General features: G+C 42.3%; 1 protein-coding gene across 1 annotated transcript in view; it reads left to right on the plus strand.

The window, feature by feature from the left end:
* The window catches only part of LOC123995065 (mannosyl-oligosaccharide 1,2-alpha-mannosidase IA-like), a 165074-nt gene that overhangs the window by 61147 nt on the left and 83575 nt on the right, over positions 1-20352 (plus strand). Inside the window, exons 3-4 of the mRNA XM_046298356.1 lie at positions 9048-9163; positions 18807-18887. Coding sequence (XP_046154312.1) covers positions 9048-9163; positions 18807-18887 — 197 coding nt within the window. The remainder of the gene's footprint in view (positions 1-9047; positions 9164-18806; positions 18888-20352) is intronic.

The following is a 20352-nucleotide window of genomic DNA, read 5'->3' on the forward strand; positions in this document are numbered from 1 at the left end:
AAGACATCTTTTCGGGAAACACTTGTGACCTTCTCTCGTTGGGTTAAGCCACAGAAGAAGAGTAGCCAGCTTACATTTGTCTGCGTTGGTAGGCCTATTCTGTCTGGGGTGGTAATGTAGGCCTAACTTTTGAAAGTACCATACTCAGATTCCTAATGACGTCTCAGATAAAAAAATATATTTGCAATAGGGCTAACCCCAATTATTAGACTGGTCGATAGGCTGTTGGTCGACCAAGCTGAAAACATTTTTTTTAGCAGTAACAAATATATGTCTTTTTATGGAACAGGAGACACCGGTCTTATTCACATCCATTGCGGATGCCACAGAATGGCACAGTTCAAGAAGGGGGAGTTCCCTCCAGAATGCGCTTCCTCCCTCCAATTTGTGCACCTTCATTGTTTTCATAACTTCATTGTGTGAATTGTTTGCATTTGACATTGTTAGTGTCTATCAATTCCCCATTACATATCAACAGTAGTACATTTACCGTTAATTCCAAAAATGTCTCATCTACAATGTTTGTTTGATTACGGTAATGTGTATGAATTAATTCAACACATTATTATTCCTGCCTTTTACCGTTCTCATTGTCGAAGTGGACACGTTATTTACAGAGCGCACAATCTATGCTACATTTGTGGGGAAACAAATGTTGATTTATTTAATTCCATTTGCGAGTTTTGTCAATTTAGTAATTGTCTTTTGTTTGGAGCGCATGAGTAAGGACGCGCACCTGATTACGCATAGAAGAAGGCCTATAGGCTACCTAGCCTGCGTGAAAATGTAGGCATATAAATGTACCAATTTTGGGGAGCTGATAGTGTTTCTGATGGCTTAATGCACCACCACTAATGACCTGCAGAGCTTCTCAAAGTAATGTTTTCTTCACCTCATAGCAAGCAAATATCAAGTCTTTTTTTAAACGATATTTCCTCAGTGTATTTGAAAAATCTTTCCAGCTCTCTCCCTTTCAATAACCACTCAGTTTGAAAGGGAAAAATGTCATGCTCCGATCCAGTGGAAACATAATAAAATAGGCATAGCTGATTTACTTCATATCCCTTGCCCAAATAGTCTACAGCTGTGACTGTCTGGAGCTCACTGGCACAGGAATCTCTGAGGGCCCAGAATATTTCATACAATATTGCAAGGAGGCCGGACCCAAGTTGAAACAATGTTTCAAGATTGTTGCAGACAGGCCATGCCTGGCCAATGTGGTTTATAGGATATTTGTTTTTATCAGGATATTTTCTACCTGCTGGCTGCAATGTTTTTATTTGTTGGGATTATAGGCTATGTTTACATAGATGGCAATAGAAGTTACTTTTTAAGTTTGTATAATTTTCATTTAGTTTTGGATAGAGTTTTGATTAACCACATAACAATGATTTTGACATACGAAGGCGTTATTATAAATTCAATTGTTCCACAAAATGTCCAGATGAAAACCATAACTGGCACGCAGATCTTTAGAAATGGTAAGATAAATTGGCATTCCACATGAGAAAGTTTGCTGACTCCTCATGTAGCCTATTACCGGCAACTTCAGGAGAGTAGCGGCAGAATCTAGGAAAGCTAGTAGGAGCAGGAGAAGGATGGTTGGGACAGGTTGGGACAGGTTAAGTTGATGTCTTGCTCCCCCTTGGCTCATTTGTGTCTGATTTCATCAAACCGTGAGCTTAAAGCATCAAACAAGCTCAATGCATGTAGTTCATTTTATTAAAACACATATAGGGTTGGTCTATATTAGGGTTGAATGACGGGAACCCGGTTATTGAGATTTTCAGACCCATAACCATTCAATCTTCGTGAAGAGAAGTGAAAGCCTTGTGTATTTAATTCTAGTCCTATATTATTCAAGGATGTAATTTAGAATGATGAAGATGAGGACAACGGCACGTATTTCATTTAACAGCTGAAAGCGAGGAAGGAATGAAGCAACAATAGAAAGAGGAGGAGGTAGAGGAAATATTATGAAAGGTGTATATATACACCAGCCTTCTAATTATAGAAATATATTTTAAAATTAAAATCAAATTCGCTAGCCTATACTTGTAATGTTGTGGGCTGCATGTGCTTCACCAGAATCGCATGTTCTCTTCTGCTTGATCATGGTTTGAACGATGTGCATAATTCTAGTCCATAAATTATATACAATATACAGTAATACAGTTCACATTCCAAATATTAGCCTACTGGAGCTAGTTTAATTTATTTACCCAAGCTAGCTACATCTATGGGCTTTTATGTTTTTCTGTCGTACATAATATGCAGTAGCCTTTATCAAATATGTATTAGATAAGGGCACAATAATTTGGGCTTTTTTGGGATTGTGCTCATTAAATGTCTTTAATGTATGGCTTATAAACTGTATTTAATGTATGGCTCACCAGGCTCAAGCAGCATCAGGCTTGAGTTTTCCATCAAAGCTCTAATCAAATCCAGACCGGTCTATTTATGTACTTTATAATGCTTTTGAATGACACTTCCGGTTTTGGTGGGGAATACTGGGTTACCTGGGAGAAAATAGATGTATTCTCCAGATGGAACATTTGTAAAATAACGGGAAAATATTCAACCCTATTCTATATATATGAAAAAATACACAACCAATCGATGGGTTGAAAGAACAGACGACTTTCAGCCTACCAAGATTTGTTTTGTTGTCTGGACAGCCCTAATTTGCAAACAGGGGAAATTTTGTTGTCAGCAAGACACACTGATTTGACTTTGGAGATATAAGATGAACAAATAGGCCTAGCTCTGTCCATTCTTAGCCTGTCATTTCAGTAATTTGTTTGGAATTAAAAAAGATTCTACCAATATGTCAAATGTAGCTTAAACCCTATTTTACATCATATAAGGTTTTTGTGTTGTGCACGCCATCAGTTGAAACTCAACTTGCTATTGAATACAGGGATTTTGGCTGGTAAATGTGTAAAAAAAAAAAAAAAAATGTTTTAATTGAAACGTTCAAATGATACCACAAAAATGGTTGTAGATCCACACTTCAGAGACTATTGACTTGAATGGGAATATCTCTTTTAAATTATACTGTCCATCCTCCATAGAAAAACTCATAGAAATATAGATAATAGAATAAACATGACCATTTAAGTTGACATTGGTCGTCATTGTGATAGCAATTAGAAGTAAAAATGTCAAATTTCAATGATGTACATAGAATGGATAGGTCCATTCTATGGATTCTGTTTCCATGATTGAAATGACACCCACCCTCTATTCAAGAGCATGTTGTGTCTCAACCGACGTCGGGTTGGGCACAGTACAAAAACCTCTGGATGTGAAATACGGTCTAAGTTACAACATATTCGAATATGAAAAAACCCTGGCGTTTAAACTGCTTTAAATCATTTACGTTAAAGGTTAAAAAATTACATTAAAAAATAAATAATCATAGTTTGACAACACTGTTTGTAAGCTTTTAAATAATATCAAACTCAACTGTTTATCTTTTCCAGGGATGAAGTCATGGATGTTTCATTGTATGGTGTAATTGGGATGATGTGCGCATTAGGTGTTCCATCTCCATATTTGGAATGGATGGTGTAATTTAGCCTGGGCCTCCCCTGGGCTAACCCTGCAGTGTGGTGTGTGTGTGTGTGTGTGTGTGTGGTCCCCTCAGTCACTGGGCTGATGGAGCTAGATGATACTGGAACTGGGAGGGGTATACAGGGGTTGTAGCAGAGAGGGAATCCATCACCCACTGAGGTGGGATCTGCAGATCTGCATGGCCCTGCATCAGACCCCCTTGTCACAACCACAACCTTCGTTAGACCACTGGAGCACTACGTCTCCTTACACACTGATTTATGACCTCTGTCCTCACCTCATACCCAGGCCCCTCATACTCAGTCTCAGTTTACCCACACACACACCCTCCCTCTGATTCTTACTATTCCATCTTTCCGGCTCCCATGCCTAAAGAAACCAAACAAGCTCATATTTTTGAGATGCAAATCGGCTATGTCTTACTATTTTTTAATTTATTTTTCTGATTGGATTTTGGACACAGTGCATTGACCCCTTCCCCTTTCCAAGTTGTGTAACATTACAGCCTTATTCTAAAATGTATTAAATCTTCTTATTTTTTAAAAATCTCATCAATATACACACAATACCACATAATGACAAAGTGAAAACAGTTTTTTTTAGAAATGTTAGCAAATGTATAAAAAATAAGAAAATTACTTTTTCCCCCTCAATTTTGAGTCCCTTTGCCTTGAGACTCAAAATTGAGCTCAGGTGCATCCTGTTTTCATTGATCATCCTTGAGATGTTTCTAAAACTTGGAGTCCAACTCATGAGGTCTAAGGAATTGTCCGTAGAGCATCGCGACAGGATTGTGTCAAGGCACAGATCTGGGGAAGGGTGCCAGCATTGAAGGTCCCGAAGAACACAGTGGCCTCCATCATTATTAAATGGAAGAAGTTTGGAATCACCAAAACTCCTAGATCTAGCCACCCGGCCAACATGAGCAATCGGGGGGGGGGGGGGGGGGAGGGCCTTGGTCAGGGAGTTGACCAAGAACCTGATTGTCACTCTGACAGAGTTCCAGAGTTCCTCTGTGGAGATGGGAGAACCTTGCAGAAGGACAACCATCTCTACAACACTCCACCAATCAGGCCTTTATGCTAGAGTGGCCAGACTGAAGCCACTCTGCAGTAAAACGCACATGACAGCCCACTTGAAGTTTGCCAAAAGGCACCTAAACGACTGTGACAATGAGAAACCAGATTCTTTGGTTTGATGAAACTTGGCACCATCACTAAGGTGAAGAATGGTGGTGGCAGCATCATGCTTTGGGGATGATTTTCAGCGGCAGGGACTGGGAGACTAGTCAGGATCAAGGGAAAGATGAACAGAGCAAAGTACAGACAGATCCTTGATGAAAATCTCCTTCAGAGCGCTCAGGACCGCAGACTGGGGCGACGGTTCACCTTCCAACAGGACAACGACCCTAAGCACACAGCCCAGACAATGCAGGAGTGGCTTCGGGACAAGTCTCCGAATGTCCTTGAGTGGCCCAGCCAGAGCCCGAACTTGAACCCGATTTGAACATAATATAAATAATATATGCCATTTAGCAGACGCTTTTATCCAAAGCGACTTACAGTCATGTGTGCATACATTCTACGTATGGGTGGTCCCAGGGATCGAACCCACTACCCTGGCGTTACAAGCGCCATGCTCTACCAACTGAGCTACAGAAGGACCACATCTCTGGAGAGACCTGCAAATAGTTGTTCAGCGATGCGGCCCAGAGCTTGAGAGGATCTTATAAGCTTATAGCGTCATACCCCATAAGATTTGAGGCTGTAATCACAGCCAAAGGAGCTTCAACGAAGTACAGAGTAAAGGGTCTGAATACTTTTGTAAATGTAATATTTCTGTTTATTTTTAATAAATTAGCAAAACATTCTAAAAACCTGTTGTCGTTATGGGGTATTTTGTTTTAGATTGATGAGGGGAAAAACAATTGTTTCCATTTTAAATTAAGGCTTTAATGTTAAATTCAAGGCGTCTGGATATTTTCCAATTGCACTGTAGTACCGTTTTGCTATTGAACAATGTTGCCTGTGGTTGGGATGGGTCACTTTCACCCAAATGGTATAATTCCACCTTTTGATCTAGATTTCTCTAACTTCCTTTGAATGGGTTATGTTTGTATTGTGGGTACCTGAAAGACAAAGGAGATAACCAAAATATAAAGTTAGACTATATAACTGCTTTAAAGCTCACTACATGATTATCTAATCTAACAACTCTAACATATGTAGGCCTACCTTCGCTGTCACGACAAACTTTCAATGGTTTACTCTCCAACTACCTATTTCTGTATTAAGGAAACCACCATGTCCTCCCCAAGATGAATAACCAAATGTGTCACATAGCTGCAGAGCAGGTTTGACTAGACATTTGGGCTAGTTGCCACAGGCATATTTACATAATAAACCAAGTTGCCCCAGGTTCTGATGTTTTCTAAAATAGGCCTCAATGAGGTGGTGACGACGTCCTCCCTCAGAACAATGAACGATGTCACTGTGTGTATGGGTTTGATATTCTCAGCCCACTTTTACGTGAAGGTTGTTTTTGTCCAAACAATGCATCGTCTGACAACGCCTCGAAGGCTCTCAGCCCCATGAGATTCAATTTTCCACCATTTGTGCCGTTCCCTGCTAATGATGTGAGAACTCTATTAGCGAGTGTCATCAGTCAATGAAATGCTCAAGAGTCTCTGCTCCAAAGAGGAGCTCCTTTCTAAAGTATGAGATATGAAGAGCGAGCGAGTGAGAGAGAACAGGGGATAAATTAAAGCTCTTAGACACAAGAGCTGCCGTCCCATGAATGTTGCTCACGCATCCATCACCAGGCTCTTATGCACTGGGGAAATGTATGTAGCCTGTTCATGGGCCTGCCCTGGACTTAAAGGGATACTTTGGGATTTTGGCAACGGTGCCCTTTGTCTACTTCCCCAGAGTCAGAGGAACTCGTGGATACCATTTGTCTCTGTGTCCAGTATGAAGGATGTTAGAAGTTTTGTGAGCCAATGCTAACTAGTGTTAGCACAATGAGTGGAAGTCTATAGGTACTGCTAGCATGCTAGTAGTTACTTCCAGTCATTGCGCTGACATAAAAAAATGGTGTCCATGAGTTCATCTGACTCTGAGGATGTAGATCAAGGGCAACATTGCCAAAATCCCAAAGTATCCCTTTAATTGATTTCCTCAGAAAAATGTTAAGTGATGTCCTCCTTGAGTCAATTCAGGATTTCTAAATGGAAACTTGGGAAAGTGTTCTTCCATCAAACGTTTTAAAATGACCAACTGGGATTCTCTATAAGAACTGATATCCAGGTCATCCTTATTTTTTTTCAAAAGCCTTCACATGTTTTTCATTTACTCAAATCTATCATCTTACATTCAAAATTGACAAACATCTCAAGAGCCCTTTATTATAAGAATAAAGGCTGCTTCATGACATGTCATAGAACTTCATTTTAATTGGAAGCTTAGAGTGAGAAGACTTGTGTTTGATAGATCAGAGAAATCTGGCTTTGATATTCTGAATTCAAGTCACTCCATGGCTTGCTGTACATTTGAGGTACATGCACACACAAACGCACGTGAAAACATTCGCCAAAACACAACACCTTTTCACACATCATGCTCTGGCTTGTCCCAGTAATGGGATGAGGATGCCCCCCTCTCCACTTCTCTTTGCCAATGTATTTTATAATGGGGGAAGCAGGCACGCACTCTAGCCACAGAGCAGGAAGGAAGCAGACAATGGGTGGCAGGCACAAAATGTCATTCCCTCATCTCTCTCAGAGTCCAAATGGAGTGAGGGATTAATGAAAAACAGGAAAGGGAAAAGGATGCCAGGTGACAAAAGGATGGCCAGTGGAAACGTGTTTAGTCAAGCCTGCAGTGACCCTTGCTACTCTTCCTTTTTGTGTCCCACATTAACATTAGTTGACAGACAGGCGCAGGCAGGCCTACAGCACCCATTGTTAAGTTTCGGGGGTGCTCAATCTACATTAAAGCTTTTAGCTGTAATCCTACCCTTTTAAGGAAATAAAAACACCTTCAGTTACCACGACATTATCTTTTTTTTCATTTGAAGAAAGCCATATAGGTGTAAGTGAATGGGAAAGTGCTTTAGTCGTGTTATTGAGTTTATTTTCGATAATGCTGCGGACTAAAAGCTTTGCTAAGTGTTTGTCTCTTTGACTGCCTGCCTGGCTGGTGCCTTTCCTCTTTGCCTGCCTGCCTGGCTGGTGCCTTTCCTCTTTGACTGCCTGCCTGGCTGGTGCCTTTCCTTTCATCCTCTCCTCCTTTTGAAAGTGTGACGTAAAGGAGGAGAAGTAAAGGAGGGGAAATATCGGCCCTCCAAGCGAGTGTGGAGAGTTGACAGGGGCTGGGTTCTCCTAAACGCTTTGGTAAACCGAGCAAGTCGAATCTTCACTGGAGAATAAATTGCGTCTAGGCTACATTTCTCTCTAGCTCAGTAATTTCATTAATCTTGTTGCTCTTATCTTAATGAAGCGGAAGAGGGTGTTTTTAGCTGCACAGGACCAGACTTATTGACACGGTACTCTGTCAATGGGGTATAATGTCATCTGTTTATTTTTTGTATTTTACCCACTTTTTCTCCCCAATTTTGTGATATCCAATTGTGATCTCATTACGATCTTGTCTCAACTCCCCGACGGGCTTGGGTGAGGCAAAGGTCGAATCATGCGTCCTCCGGAACATGACCTGCCAAACCGAGCTTCTTAACACCCGCCCGCTTAACCCAGAAGCCAGCTGCACTAATGTGTCGGAGGAAACCCCGTACAACTGGTGACAAGTCAGCGTTTATGTGTCCAACCCGCCACAAGGAGTCACTAGAGCGCGATGGGACAAGGACATCCCGGCCGGCCAAACCCTCTCCTAACCCGGACGATGGTGAGCCAATTATGCACCGCCTCATAGGTCTCCCTTTGGTTCTCCCGGCTGCGACATAGCCTAGGATCAAATCTGGGTCTGTAGTGATGCCTCTAGCACTGCAATGATGTGCCTTAGGCCGCTGCGCCACTCAGGAGGCTCGGTATAATGTCATCTGATAGGTAAGGTCTGGTGGCCAAGAGCCTTTCGAAAGCATCAGCCCACCGCGAAAAGACTCGCGCTAATATGCTCATTCCTCTGTTCTGACTTTCTCTGCCACATCCTCCTCAACCATGTAAAAACCTGACAGTATAGCCAAAGGTGCTCTGTCATATTTGTATTTGTTCATATGCATGACGTCTCACACTGAGATAAATGGAAGTTGCCTGAGGCAACATTCCACCGCAGCAGGAGATATGCCCCGCTCTTTGAATAAAACAGCACACTCCAGCTGCCCTGGAGATTTTAACCTCCTCTGGTCTTAATGGTAGAAACCTGACTCTGACTGTGCTGTTTTTCTACCAATATAATATGTTGCTATGGGAGGAAAATAGGATACGAGTCCTCAAGGCTTTGTTTTGTTTGCCTTCCCAGGGAGCATAAAGGGAGCCACCATCGTGGATGCCCTGGACACCCTATACGTCATGGAGATGTATGAGGACTTTGAGATGGCCACAGAGTGGGTGGAGAAGAACCTGGACTTCAACGTGGTGAGTAGAACCAAATAACGTAGAACCCCCTTTGTCTGCTAGCTAGTAGAACCATAGAACACCTTTGACTGCTAGCTAGTCAGCCACTGACAAGCTCAAGGTCAGGAGATCTAGAATCTGATTGGTTAGGCAAGCCCCACTGTAATCAGTAGGGAAAGAATACAGAGCCACCCAAGGCATTTTAATGCAGGAAAGCTGAACTCCGTCTCACATCATTTCTACCAGCAACGCTGCTGAGTTTTTTTATTTTTTATGCTTGAGTGTATCAGTGCAGCCAACCAACTTGACGAAACTGTGGGGAGCATTGGAGTCAACATGGGCCAGCATCCCTGTGGAACTCTTTCGACACCTTGAGTGCATGCCCCGACAAGTCAATATTAGGAAGGTGTTCTAAATGTTTTTGTGCACGCTGTGTATGTTTTGATTTCTACGACATTCTAAGGTTTGTATCATTCACAACTAAATGTGTCAAATAACTCTTAAATCTAGCGTATAGGACCTGTTTCAAATGATAACTTTCACGCTCAACATAGCCACATCAAACGCGCACTCGCTCTGGAATGGGAAAAATATCCTTTATTTTATTCAGCTATGTTCAATTATATTATTCTTACAATAAAAACATAAAATAATTGCACGGGACTTATAAAAAATATATTTGTCTGCTAAATGAACTCGACTCCTATTCTGTTCTCCTGACATACATTTACTTCACATCATAATGTTTCTTTAGACCTGACCAAAATAATGGATTTATTGTGATGATGTATCTGAAATTTGTTCGACTTGTTTTAATATAGATGTTCCAAAGGCGTGCATCAGCATGCGTAGACGCCTGGAGATGCTAAACATATTTATGTTAATTAACGGTCAATTACTGTGAGACTGGCAGTCATTTGCATGACAATAACCGACTGACAGAATTTCATGACCGCCACAGCCCTACTCACTCACTCACTCACTCACTCACTCACTCACTCACTCACTCACTCACTCACCACTCACTCACTCACTCACACACTCACACACTCTCACACTCACACACTCACACACTCACACACTCACACACTCACACACTCTCACACTCACACACTCACACACTCACACACTCACACACTCACACACTCACACACTCACACACTCACACACTCACACACTCACACACTCACTACATACACTCACACACTCACTACATACACTCACACACTCACTACATACACTCACACACTCACTACATACACTCACACACTCACTACATACACTCACACACTCACTACATACACTCACACACTCACTACATACACTCACACACAATCACATGCACACACATGTATAGTGACGCCACACACAGGCACTTTCACACTCACCACATATGTTGCTGCTACTGTCTATCTATCCTGTTTCCTAGTACCTTTACCCCTGCCTATATATACAGTACATAGTAACCTCAATTACCTCGTACCCCTGCACATCGACCCGGTACTGATACTCCCTGTACGTAGCCATGCTAATTTTTATTCGTTATTCACTGTGTATTTATGCCTTGTCTCTTTCTATTTTTATTATTTTTATTATCTTTAACTCTGAATTGTCGGATAAGGACCCATAAGTAAGCATTCCATTGTTAGTCTACACCTGTTGTTTACGAAGGAAGTGACTCGTAAGTTGTATTTGACTCCAGGTAATTGGACCCTGAAGTGCTCTGTGTAACGTCCGGGGTGTAGTGGGTGAGAAGTCAGGCGCACGAAAATGGTGAACATACGCCAGCCCCACGAAACACAGGGCGCACACCAAAACAAATGCCCCAAACACGGGGGACTTAAACAGTCCAGCAAAACCCAAGAAAATGGGAAAACCGTGACACACAGACGTGTACACATGTACACCAAACAATCCCGCACAACCAAACCATCCCGCACAACCAAACCATCCCGCACAACCAAACCATCCCGCACAACCAAACCATCCCGCACAACCAAACCATCCCACACAACCAAACCATCCCGCACAACCAAACCATCCCGCACAACCAAACCATCCCGCACAACCAAACCATCCCGCACAACCAAACCATCCCGCACAACCAAACCATCCCGCACAACCAAACCATCCCGCACAACCAAACCATCCCGCTGGCAAATAAAGCCCAACCAATCAACCTAAAACACTAACAGGTGAAACTAATAAACAGAAAGGGGAAAAAAGGGATCAGTGGCAGCTAGTAGGTTGGTAACGACGACCGTCGAGCGCCACCCGAACAGGAAGGGGAGCCACCTTCAGTAAGAGTCGTGACACTCTGTTTAACACTAGAAGAGCCAAGTTAGAGCAGTTTGACTAAATATGAATAAAACATTGAAATATCTGTGCCATGTTTAAAGTCATGCCCTCCTCTGTCCTGGATTTTTCTTAAATATGTCTATTTAACACGCGTATGTTTGAATTTCAAATCCTCCTACAGAGCCACAGGGAAGACATTTTGATTTCTATATAGTATCACACAGATTCAGAGGTTTCCAAAACACCTACCATTGCCAATGAACAATGAGCCACTTTCATAAGTTCTACACTTGAGCATGAGGCAACAGCCTAAAATAAACTCATAAAAATGATATATATATTGAGAGGGATAGAAAGAGATTTTTTTTCCTATTCTAATGTTACCCAATACCTTAATTAACACAACCAAAATATAATTTTTCTGATAGCATATGAAATGTATTCATTAGAATGTTGGATTTAAAATGACTAATTTTGTCTTGAAAGGATGGGTCCCTCAAGGCCTTTCTAGTGTTAGACAGAACAGGTACAGTACTCACCTGGAAGGAACCACCGTGTCTGTCTGTGGAAGTGGACTGAATGAAGTCATCTTAATTCCACTGTTCGGGTAGTGAAAGGAGCATTTTTTTCTAATCAGTCAATATGGACCTGACTCTTCAGGTTGAAGGTAATGTGCTTTAGGAGTGAGGACTGTGTGTCTGTCAGAACACATTGCCTTCCTCAAGCCTTTCACTCTCACCGAGAAAAGGATATTCATTGACAGTTTTTCCCTCCAGACTATGCATAGGAAACAAATTACTCCCAAACACTGAGACGGAAGAGATGTATAAACCAGTTTGAAAAGGCTTTGTCTCAGACATAGCCACACAATATATACAAGACCTTTGCAATCTAATGTGATGTGTATATCTAGGAAATTGTGATATTGGCAATGGTGCTCAATAATGCACAAACACACAGTGGAATAACGCAACAAACCAACCCCCCAGTCTATTGGACTGCAATAATTAGGATTTGCATTGTGGTCCACACCTGCACCACTCTCAAATGCTTTGAACCACTCTGTTTTTTTGCATCTATTCTTGGCTCAGCATGTTTCTCCCCATTGTCATGCCTCAATAATTTGTGACTTCTCTGCAAGTTTTTATTTTCTTTCTTAAATGTTGTTTTCAAGTCATGGTTCCTTTTACAGCTTTAAAAGGAATGTCCCACTTGAGAGAATGTCAAGCTGCAGTTTGTGCAATTTTTGGATGTGAACTACTGAACCATTACTTAGCCCTGTAATGCAGTTTCTATGATCAATTGAATGCCAGAGGTGAGGAAGGTTATAGCTAAAAGAAATGTGATGGCTCATCAAGGGAAAATTGTCTGACCTTTCCTCTTTTCACCGTTGTTAACCCTAGTTGCTGTGTGAAATGAACTACCATGGATTATTGAAGGGGTGGTGATGGAGCTGAAGAATTTAGCTGAGGGAGTTGGTTTGGAAACGGTGAAGAAGAAAACATTCAGTCTTTTTACTTTGATGTTTCCTCTGCCTTAGACCCTGCCCATGTTATGGAACCAGATTCATTATTTATTCCCCTGGGAGAACCAACTCGTTAAGAAGCACTAAATTCTTGTCCACCCTTATTTTTTTTTTCAAATGCGGGAGAGAGAGCGGAAAGAAACATTAGTGATCAGACGCATTCATGAAGTGTATTAACAAACTTTTAATTGAAAGGCATTGACTTCGCTGCCCTCGAGCAATTCCAACAATAAAGGAGCTCACAAAAGCCCTGGTGGATTGGGCATTAATATTCACTTTGTCTCCTGAATACAGAATATCTATTTCAAAGATAAATACAACCCCCTCTTCCATCTCCTTCTCTTCCAACATTGTCTTAACATGGATGGAGCGGTCTGTGGTTTTCCATTTGGCCCCAACCTCTGTCATGTTCCTCCATACCGCCTCACTGTCATAATAGTCAGGGGCCACGACTGGAATACTGAGAGACAGGAGCATACCACTGCATTTCCTGATGCCTCTGTACAATACAGATCCACTGGAACAGGGGAGACGTCTCGGAGTCTGTTTTAATGTTCAGGTTTCAAGACAAGGCAGTGGGGATACCGGATTTACGCTTGTCTTAAATATCGAGCCAATTGATTGACCCAGACTATTTGCATTGCCAACCCCCGTCCCCCCCCCTCCCCACCAGCTCCTCCCTGCCTGTGTGTCTGTCTACCTGAGCATGACCGGTAGACAGACACATAGGGTCAGAACAAAAACAGGTCTGGTCATAGTAAACAGTGTGGACTATAATGGTCAGGGACGATTTCTCTTTTGTTTCCCACTCAGTTCTGCTGGGAAGAGGTGTAGAGCGAGATAAAGCGAGCAAGCGCCCATTTTTATTTGCCTCTGCCTTGTGCCCACCTGCAATCTTTCATCTGGCGAGCTGTGTGTTGTGGGCTGCTGTGAAAAGCAAGACCAGTACATGAACAAAGGCAATGGCTGTATGTATTATGGAAGGGCCCCGGCTCCACTGTCAGCCCGCAGGCAGGAGCTGTGTAATGGACTGCACAGCCTTGCTGGACATCAGCCTGCAAGATAACCTTTCAGAGGCTGGAACAAAGAGACATTTTCTAGCCAGAGGTTTGAGGGAGCCCCCCCCCCCCCTGCGTCTTTTTGTACAAACACACGCACACCTACACACACTCACACACTAAAGCACGTCATCAGAGGATGAATTTCTAAGGGTCCTCTGACAGATGATTCACAGACGTGGCAGTATGTTATTGTGTAGCAGTGTAGGCCAGGCTTAGAAAGAGCATTCGTGCATCATCTCCAGGAGTCAGTTGTCACTGCTGCTCTTTGTGTCTACACAGGGGCTTCCTTGAGATGATTTTACTGTCAGGGGGGTATTATTGTTGTTGTCATTCACTAACATTGCTCTCAACGTTGTGATGGGATGGAGCTCAGCTAACTGTAGCCTCCGCTCTAGAACCTCTACACAACGTTCGGCAATTCCATTTTTCCATCGGACTTCTCAATCCCATCTCAAAGTCATTTCCCCTGTACTCTGATTATGCTGTTGAATTGGAGATAATTCATTGAAGATGTCCCTTGATTTGACCTGACTAGAGGTTTCAGGAGGCTGAGGGCTGTGGTTCGGTCTGACACCATGAGCCCCAGCTGGATGGGCCTTGCCTTATTTTAGCGTCCTATTAATAGCAACGCACATGCCCCGCCCACCTGAGGATCTGTCTTTTTCAGCCATTGAGGGGTGCAAAAGCCACTTAAATCTCGTTGGATTGATTGCTTTCATTTTACTCCTGTGACTCTTTCATAATCTTTCTTTTTGCCTGTCCCCCCCCCCCGGCTGACGTTATGGCCGAGGAAATGTTTGTAATGACCTGTCAAACACACCCCGGTAATGGCTGAAATGGTCTCAATGGAATACATTGTCTTGTTATTTAATCAGGGAAAACCCATCGAGACATGGGTCTCATTTACAATGATGCCCTGAGGACAACAATACAACAAATTGATCTCATTAAAGTCATTCAACATTAAAGTCCTAAACTGCCATAGAGGCACCAGTTAGTCAAGATGTAGGGAGTTTTGTAGACTATTCCAAAAATGGGGGGCACTAAAATTGAAGGCAGGTTTACCTAGATCGGTACATACTAGTGGAACTTCGAAAGTTAACCATTTCTGTGAACGGGTTTGGTGTCGTATTTGTTTTATTTTAACAGTGAAGTGAGGTAGGTCGGAAGCTTGTGGGAGTAATGAAGTCTACACGACTAATAAGGATCAGCAAACATTTTGATACAGGATGCAGTGATGCATATTAAAACGGTCACCTGTGATAAAGCAAAGGGCACTATGGTAGACTGCATCGAAAGGTTTAGGAGTGGTGGCTGCTGAATTCCCATAAATGGTGTCACCAAAGTCACAAACTAGCAGGGAAGTTGACTACAATCTGCTTCCTGCTGTTTAGGGAAGGACCCGATCTAGTTCTATAAAATAAGCCTCCTTTAAATCTCAGCTTCTTAACTAGCTCATCCGTATGTTTTGTAAGTCACATTTTTGTCAATCCAAAAGCCAAGATATTTATAGGCGGTAACCTGCCCGATGAAAGAGCTATCCAATGCAGAAATGTGTATAACCATCTGAAATACTTCTACGAGAATTATAAAACAACATCATTTAGTTTTTCCCCAATTTAAGTACCAATTTTTTAAATAATCATGAACTTTCTCCAAGGTGACAATCAGATTGCAGCTCCAATATAGCCTGGTCAGTCATATGGGCAATGGCGTACATAAGTGTCATCAGCATACAGCTGAATGTTACAGGTTTATGCAGATAGACCAATATTCTTTATATAAAGAGGAAAGGTCCCAAAGTCAACCCATGTGGGAGACCTTTTAGTAATATCTAGGTGACTTGACACCATCAGAAAGCACACATTGTTTCCTGTCTGATGTTGCAAGACGCCTGGTCAAGGCTCATTTCTGACAACATTTGAATGAGTAGGGAGTGGTTGAGGGAGACTAATCGGGATCTCGGGAAAGATGAACGGAGCAAAGTACAGAAAGAGCCTTGATTAAAACCTGCTCCAGAGCAAGGTTCACCTTTCAACAGAACCACGACCCTCAGCACACAGCCAAGATAACGCAGGAGTGGCTTCGGGGACAAGTCTCTGAATGTCCTTGAGTGGCCCAAACAGAGCCTGGACTTGAACCCTGAACATCTCTGGAGAGACCTGGAATTAGCTGTGCAGCGAAGCTCCCCATCCAACCTGACAGAGCTTGAGGGGATCTGCAGAGAAGAGCTATCCAAATACAGGTGTGCCAAGCTTATAGTCACACCAAGAAGACTTGAGGCTGTAATCGCTGCCAAAGGTGCAGCGATTACAGCAAAGTACTGAGTGAAGGGTCTGAATACTTATGTATATGTGATATTTAATTTTTTAATTATAAATTTGCAAAAATTCTAAACCTATTATTTCTTATTGTTGCGTTGTCGAGAAAGAACCTGCAAGTAAGTATTTCGTTGGACGATGTATACAATGTGTATCCCGTACTTACAACTTGAAAGACTTTTTACTAAAACAGCAGCGGGAGAACTTCATACATTAGGGAATTCAGCAATGTCTCACCCCACGATAACATGTGAGAGACTGCTCTGTGTTTTGATGTAAATATTAATGTAAATTCAAATTGTGCAACCTGTAACATCTGGTCTGAATACATTGAGGCTGTCGTCGGTTTACCTTATTTCGGCGCTCTAGAGTTGACCCCTTTTTACGGAATTCCCACCATTTGAATGTCTACGTAATCTCATTAGTATCCACAAAACATATTTGCTCTAATGCCACTTCATTTTCTAACCCTGGCAGTATGTGCAATTGAACACTGAGTGCAGTGCAGAAGACGCTCAATGAAATCCTCTTGACGCTTTGGCCTCACTGAAGTTCTTGACTGAAGGACAGAACAGCCCTCTGATGTCTTGATGTGGGTGAGGAGACAGGGCCTCGTGATAATGGCTGTCCTCAGAACAGAAGTAATCCTCTCTGAGTGGAAAGCACCTATGTTACAGTACCTAGCTCGTAGCTACAGTAGTGTCCTCAGGATACCTCAGACAGTCCTTCTGTCCACAATCAGGCAAAAAACAGTACATTACCATGAATACAAAATGCTTAACTCATTTGAACAACTGCCATCTGTCATAATTTGAAGTCATTAACACACCATTGATAATACTAGCAGAAATATTACGAATTTGGATTTCACAGTCTGCAGGTTTGCAGGACTAAATACATTTATTTTAATTATAAGTTAATTTAACGCCGGGCCGTCAGACTATCTTGTTTGCCTGCCTGCTGCACGTTCTCTACTATTAAATAATAGAACTGTATCTCTCTGGGCCAGATTAGTTTACTCATGTAGAAATTGTTAGTCAAATACAAAGAGTCAAAGTGCAGAGAAGCATTCGCATTGAGAACATCTATGGAAAAAAAAGACAAACAAACAAATGTTTATTCCCTCATCTGCCATTTGTCCCAAACAAATAGTATACAAGAAACAAAAGCAAAAGTTAAACATTTTCCTCTCAAATATAAAATAATTGCTTATATTTGTAAATGAGGACAACAACAAAAAAGTATTGGCTACTGATATTTACTTTTTATTTGGTATAATTACAAAGCGTTGTCACTGAAACCATAATGAGGTTATTTGTAGCCCACCACCATTACCAGGAAGAAATGTTTCTCATTAAGTTAAATCCCGTGCAACAATGGACAATGTCGTCCCCCCCCCCCCCCCCATGCACAGTTTTTAAAATGTGGTCCACTCAAAGTACAGGCAATAACAAACTTTTCCTCTCACTAAAACCTCAAGAAATATGCACATAGTAATATTAGATTAACATAAATATTTTAAGACCACTCTACATCTACCATTTTGATCTATCATATAAAGCAAAGGGCTCGAGGTTAGGATGAGGTTATCAAAACCATTTATCAGTACTAAAAGTACTGTAGGCCTCTAGGACTTTATTCTGGATGAATGGGCTCCACATGCTTCTTTTCAGAGTAATGAAAATCTACATGAGGAATGGATATGGGTAATAAGTCTGGCTATAATAATGAAGAAAACAAAGCCTGGGGCCCTTCGGGAGGGAAATGGGCTGAGTGCAGATCTGTGTTTTGGCCTGATGGGATTGTCAGGAAGGCATCTCATCACCTCTTCTTATTGGTTCATGTTTGTTGGTGGCGACTCATGCTTCCCAGCTTGACCTTAAGATGAAATGACACTTATATTGCAGGGTGGCTATTTTCTCAATTATAGATACCTTTTTCCAGAGTTGGTTAGGCTTGGCGCTGTGCGAGCTCCGTGGAAGTCCATTCTCTGACAGCCCCTGCTCTCTCTGTTTATCTGTCTTTACCATGGGAATACATTAGTGGATCACATTCATCTCAACATTCATCTCAATGGATATGGTCAAATGTTTGTTGTAGTATTAAGTGGTTTACTCAGAGGTCTTCTCTGAGTTATGGAGGCGTGGCCTAAGGGTTTTGATACATCAGTGTCTTCAGGTGTAGCCCACAGTGTTGTCTGTCTGTCGGTCATTACATTGTGTGATGTGAGGATATTCCTGCCAGCTGCTACATGGTGACTCAGCAGGTTGAATACTCCTAATCATGAATCCTTTGTCACTCTCACACTCACACTCACACTCACACTCACACTCACACTCACACTCACTCACTCACTCACTCACTCACTCACTCACTCACTCACTCACTCACTCACTCACTCACTCACTCACTCACTCACTCACTCACTCACTCACTGTATTTGTTTGTTCTCCCTGCAGAATGCTGAGGTCTCAGTCTTTGAAGTGAACATCCGGTTTGTCGGAGGACTGCTCTCCGCCTATTACCTCTCCGGCAAAGAGGTAGGTACCTAACTGTGAAAACGCTGATGCTGCTGCCCAGAACTCTGAATGCTACAACTGGATCTGATGCATGTGATGAGGAGAAGAGGACCTAGTTCACTCCATTTGACCCCAGTTTGATAGAGACCATGTTAGCTGAGATAATTACATAGAGGTAGACGCCAATAGTTGAACAACCATTTCGCCTCAGTTTAGAGTGATGCGAGGTGTTAAATAATCTTATTGCAGCCATGTTGGAACAGCGTTGTTCCAAAGTTGCTGAACGTTGAACTGTGAAAGAGAGGTGAACGCTTTACTGCCCGCCAATCTCTTGAGTGCAGGGCAGTCCTTCAGGGAGATGTAGAGCTATGAAAATATATCAGGGGTTTAGCTAATCTCTTCTGAGAGGAAGGCTCATTCTGCCTGCCAACTCTGGGATTTGTGTGGGACTGCAGTTCTCTCATGTTGTCAGGAAACTATCTCTTTGGGAGCAAACTAATTTTCCCATTCAGCTGTTGTGAGTACTATCAGCCTTCTATTTCTATTCATGCAGACAGAGGTTTTTAATGACCTGCTATAATGACTGGCTTGAAGATAAGATAGTCATAGATGCCACCAAATCGGCCAAAGGAAATACCTGTTTAAAAGCCAACCTGTTTTCTCAAAGTGCTTCTAATGACTCCTCCAGTTGAATTTTAGCAAGCAGGAGGACTTTTCCGACCAGAAGATCTATGCTTTTTATCTCCCCATTTCAGTAGGGTTTCAGGGAACTACTGAACCTTGGTTCCAAGCTAAGTGGCTCTCATTAACAGAAGGACAGTCGCAATACCAGAGTGGGAGGAATCCATTTAGAAGTTCAATGAGCTCAGCAAGGAAAGTCTCTTTAGTCTTTCCAAGTCTAAAGGGAATCAGAAGGAAACCGAAGCAAAGAGGAGAAGCTGATCTTTGTTTCCTCTCAGCGTCACACCAATCACTGTGAACGCTCAGACTACACCAATCACTGTGAACGCTCAGACTACACCAATCACTGTGAACGCTCAGACTACACCAATCACTGTGAACGCTCAGACTACACCAATCACTGTGAACGCTCAGACTACACCAATCACTGTGAACGCTCAGACTACACCAATCACTGTGAACGCTCAGACTACACCAATCACTGTGAACGCTCAGACTACACCAATCACTGTGAACGCTCAGACTACACCAATCACTGTGAACGCTCAGACTACACCAATCACTGTGAACGCTCAGACTACACCAATCACTGTGAACGCTCAGACTACACCAATCACTGTGAACGCTCAGACTACACCAATCACTGTGAACGCTCAGACTACACCAATCACTGTGAACGCTCAGACTACACCAATCACTGTGAACGCTCAGACTTATTATCAAGTCGAGGATTTACAGAGGCTGAAAACTCAGTTGGCGTTCTGAAAGCAAATTAATTTGGCCTCTTACACATTTTCACCTGCAA

This window comes from Oncorhynchus gorbuscha, linkage group LG14 (genome assembly GCF_021184085.1).
Source record: "Oncorhynchus gorbuscha isolate QuinsamMale2020 ecotype Even-year linkage group LG14, OgorEven_v1.0, whole genome shotgun sequence".
In the NCBI taxonomy this organism is placed as follows: domain Eukaryota; kingdom Metazoa; phylum Chordata; class Actinopteri; order Salmoniformes; family Salmonidae; genus Oncorhynchus; species Oncorhynchus gorbuscha.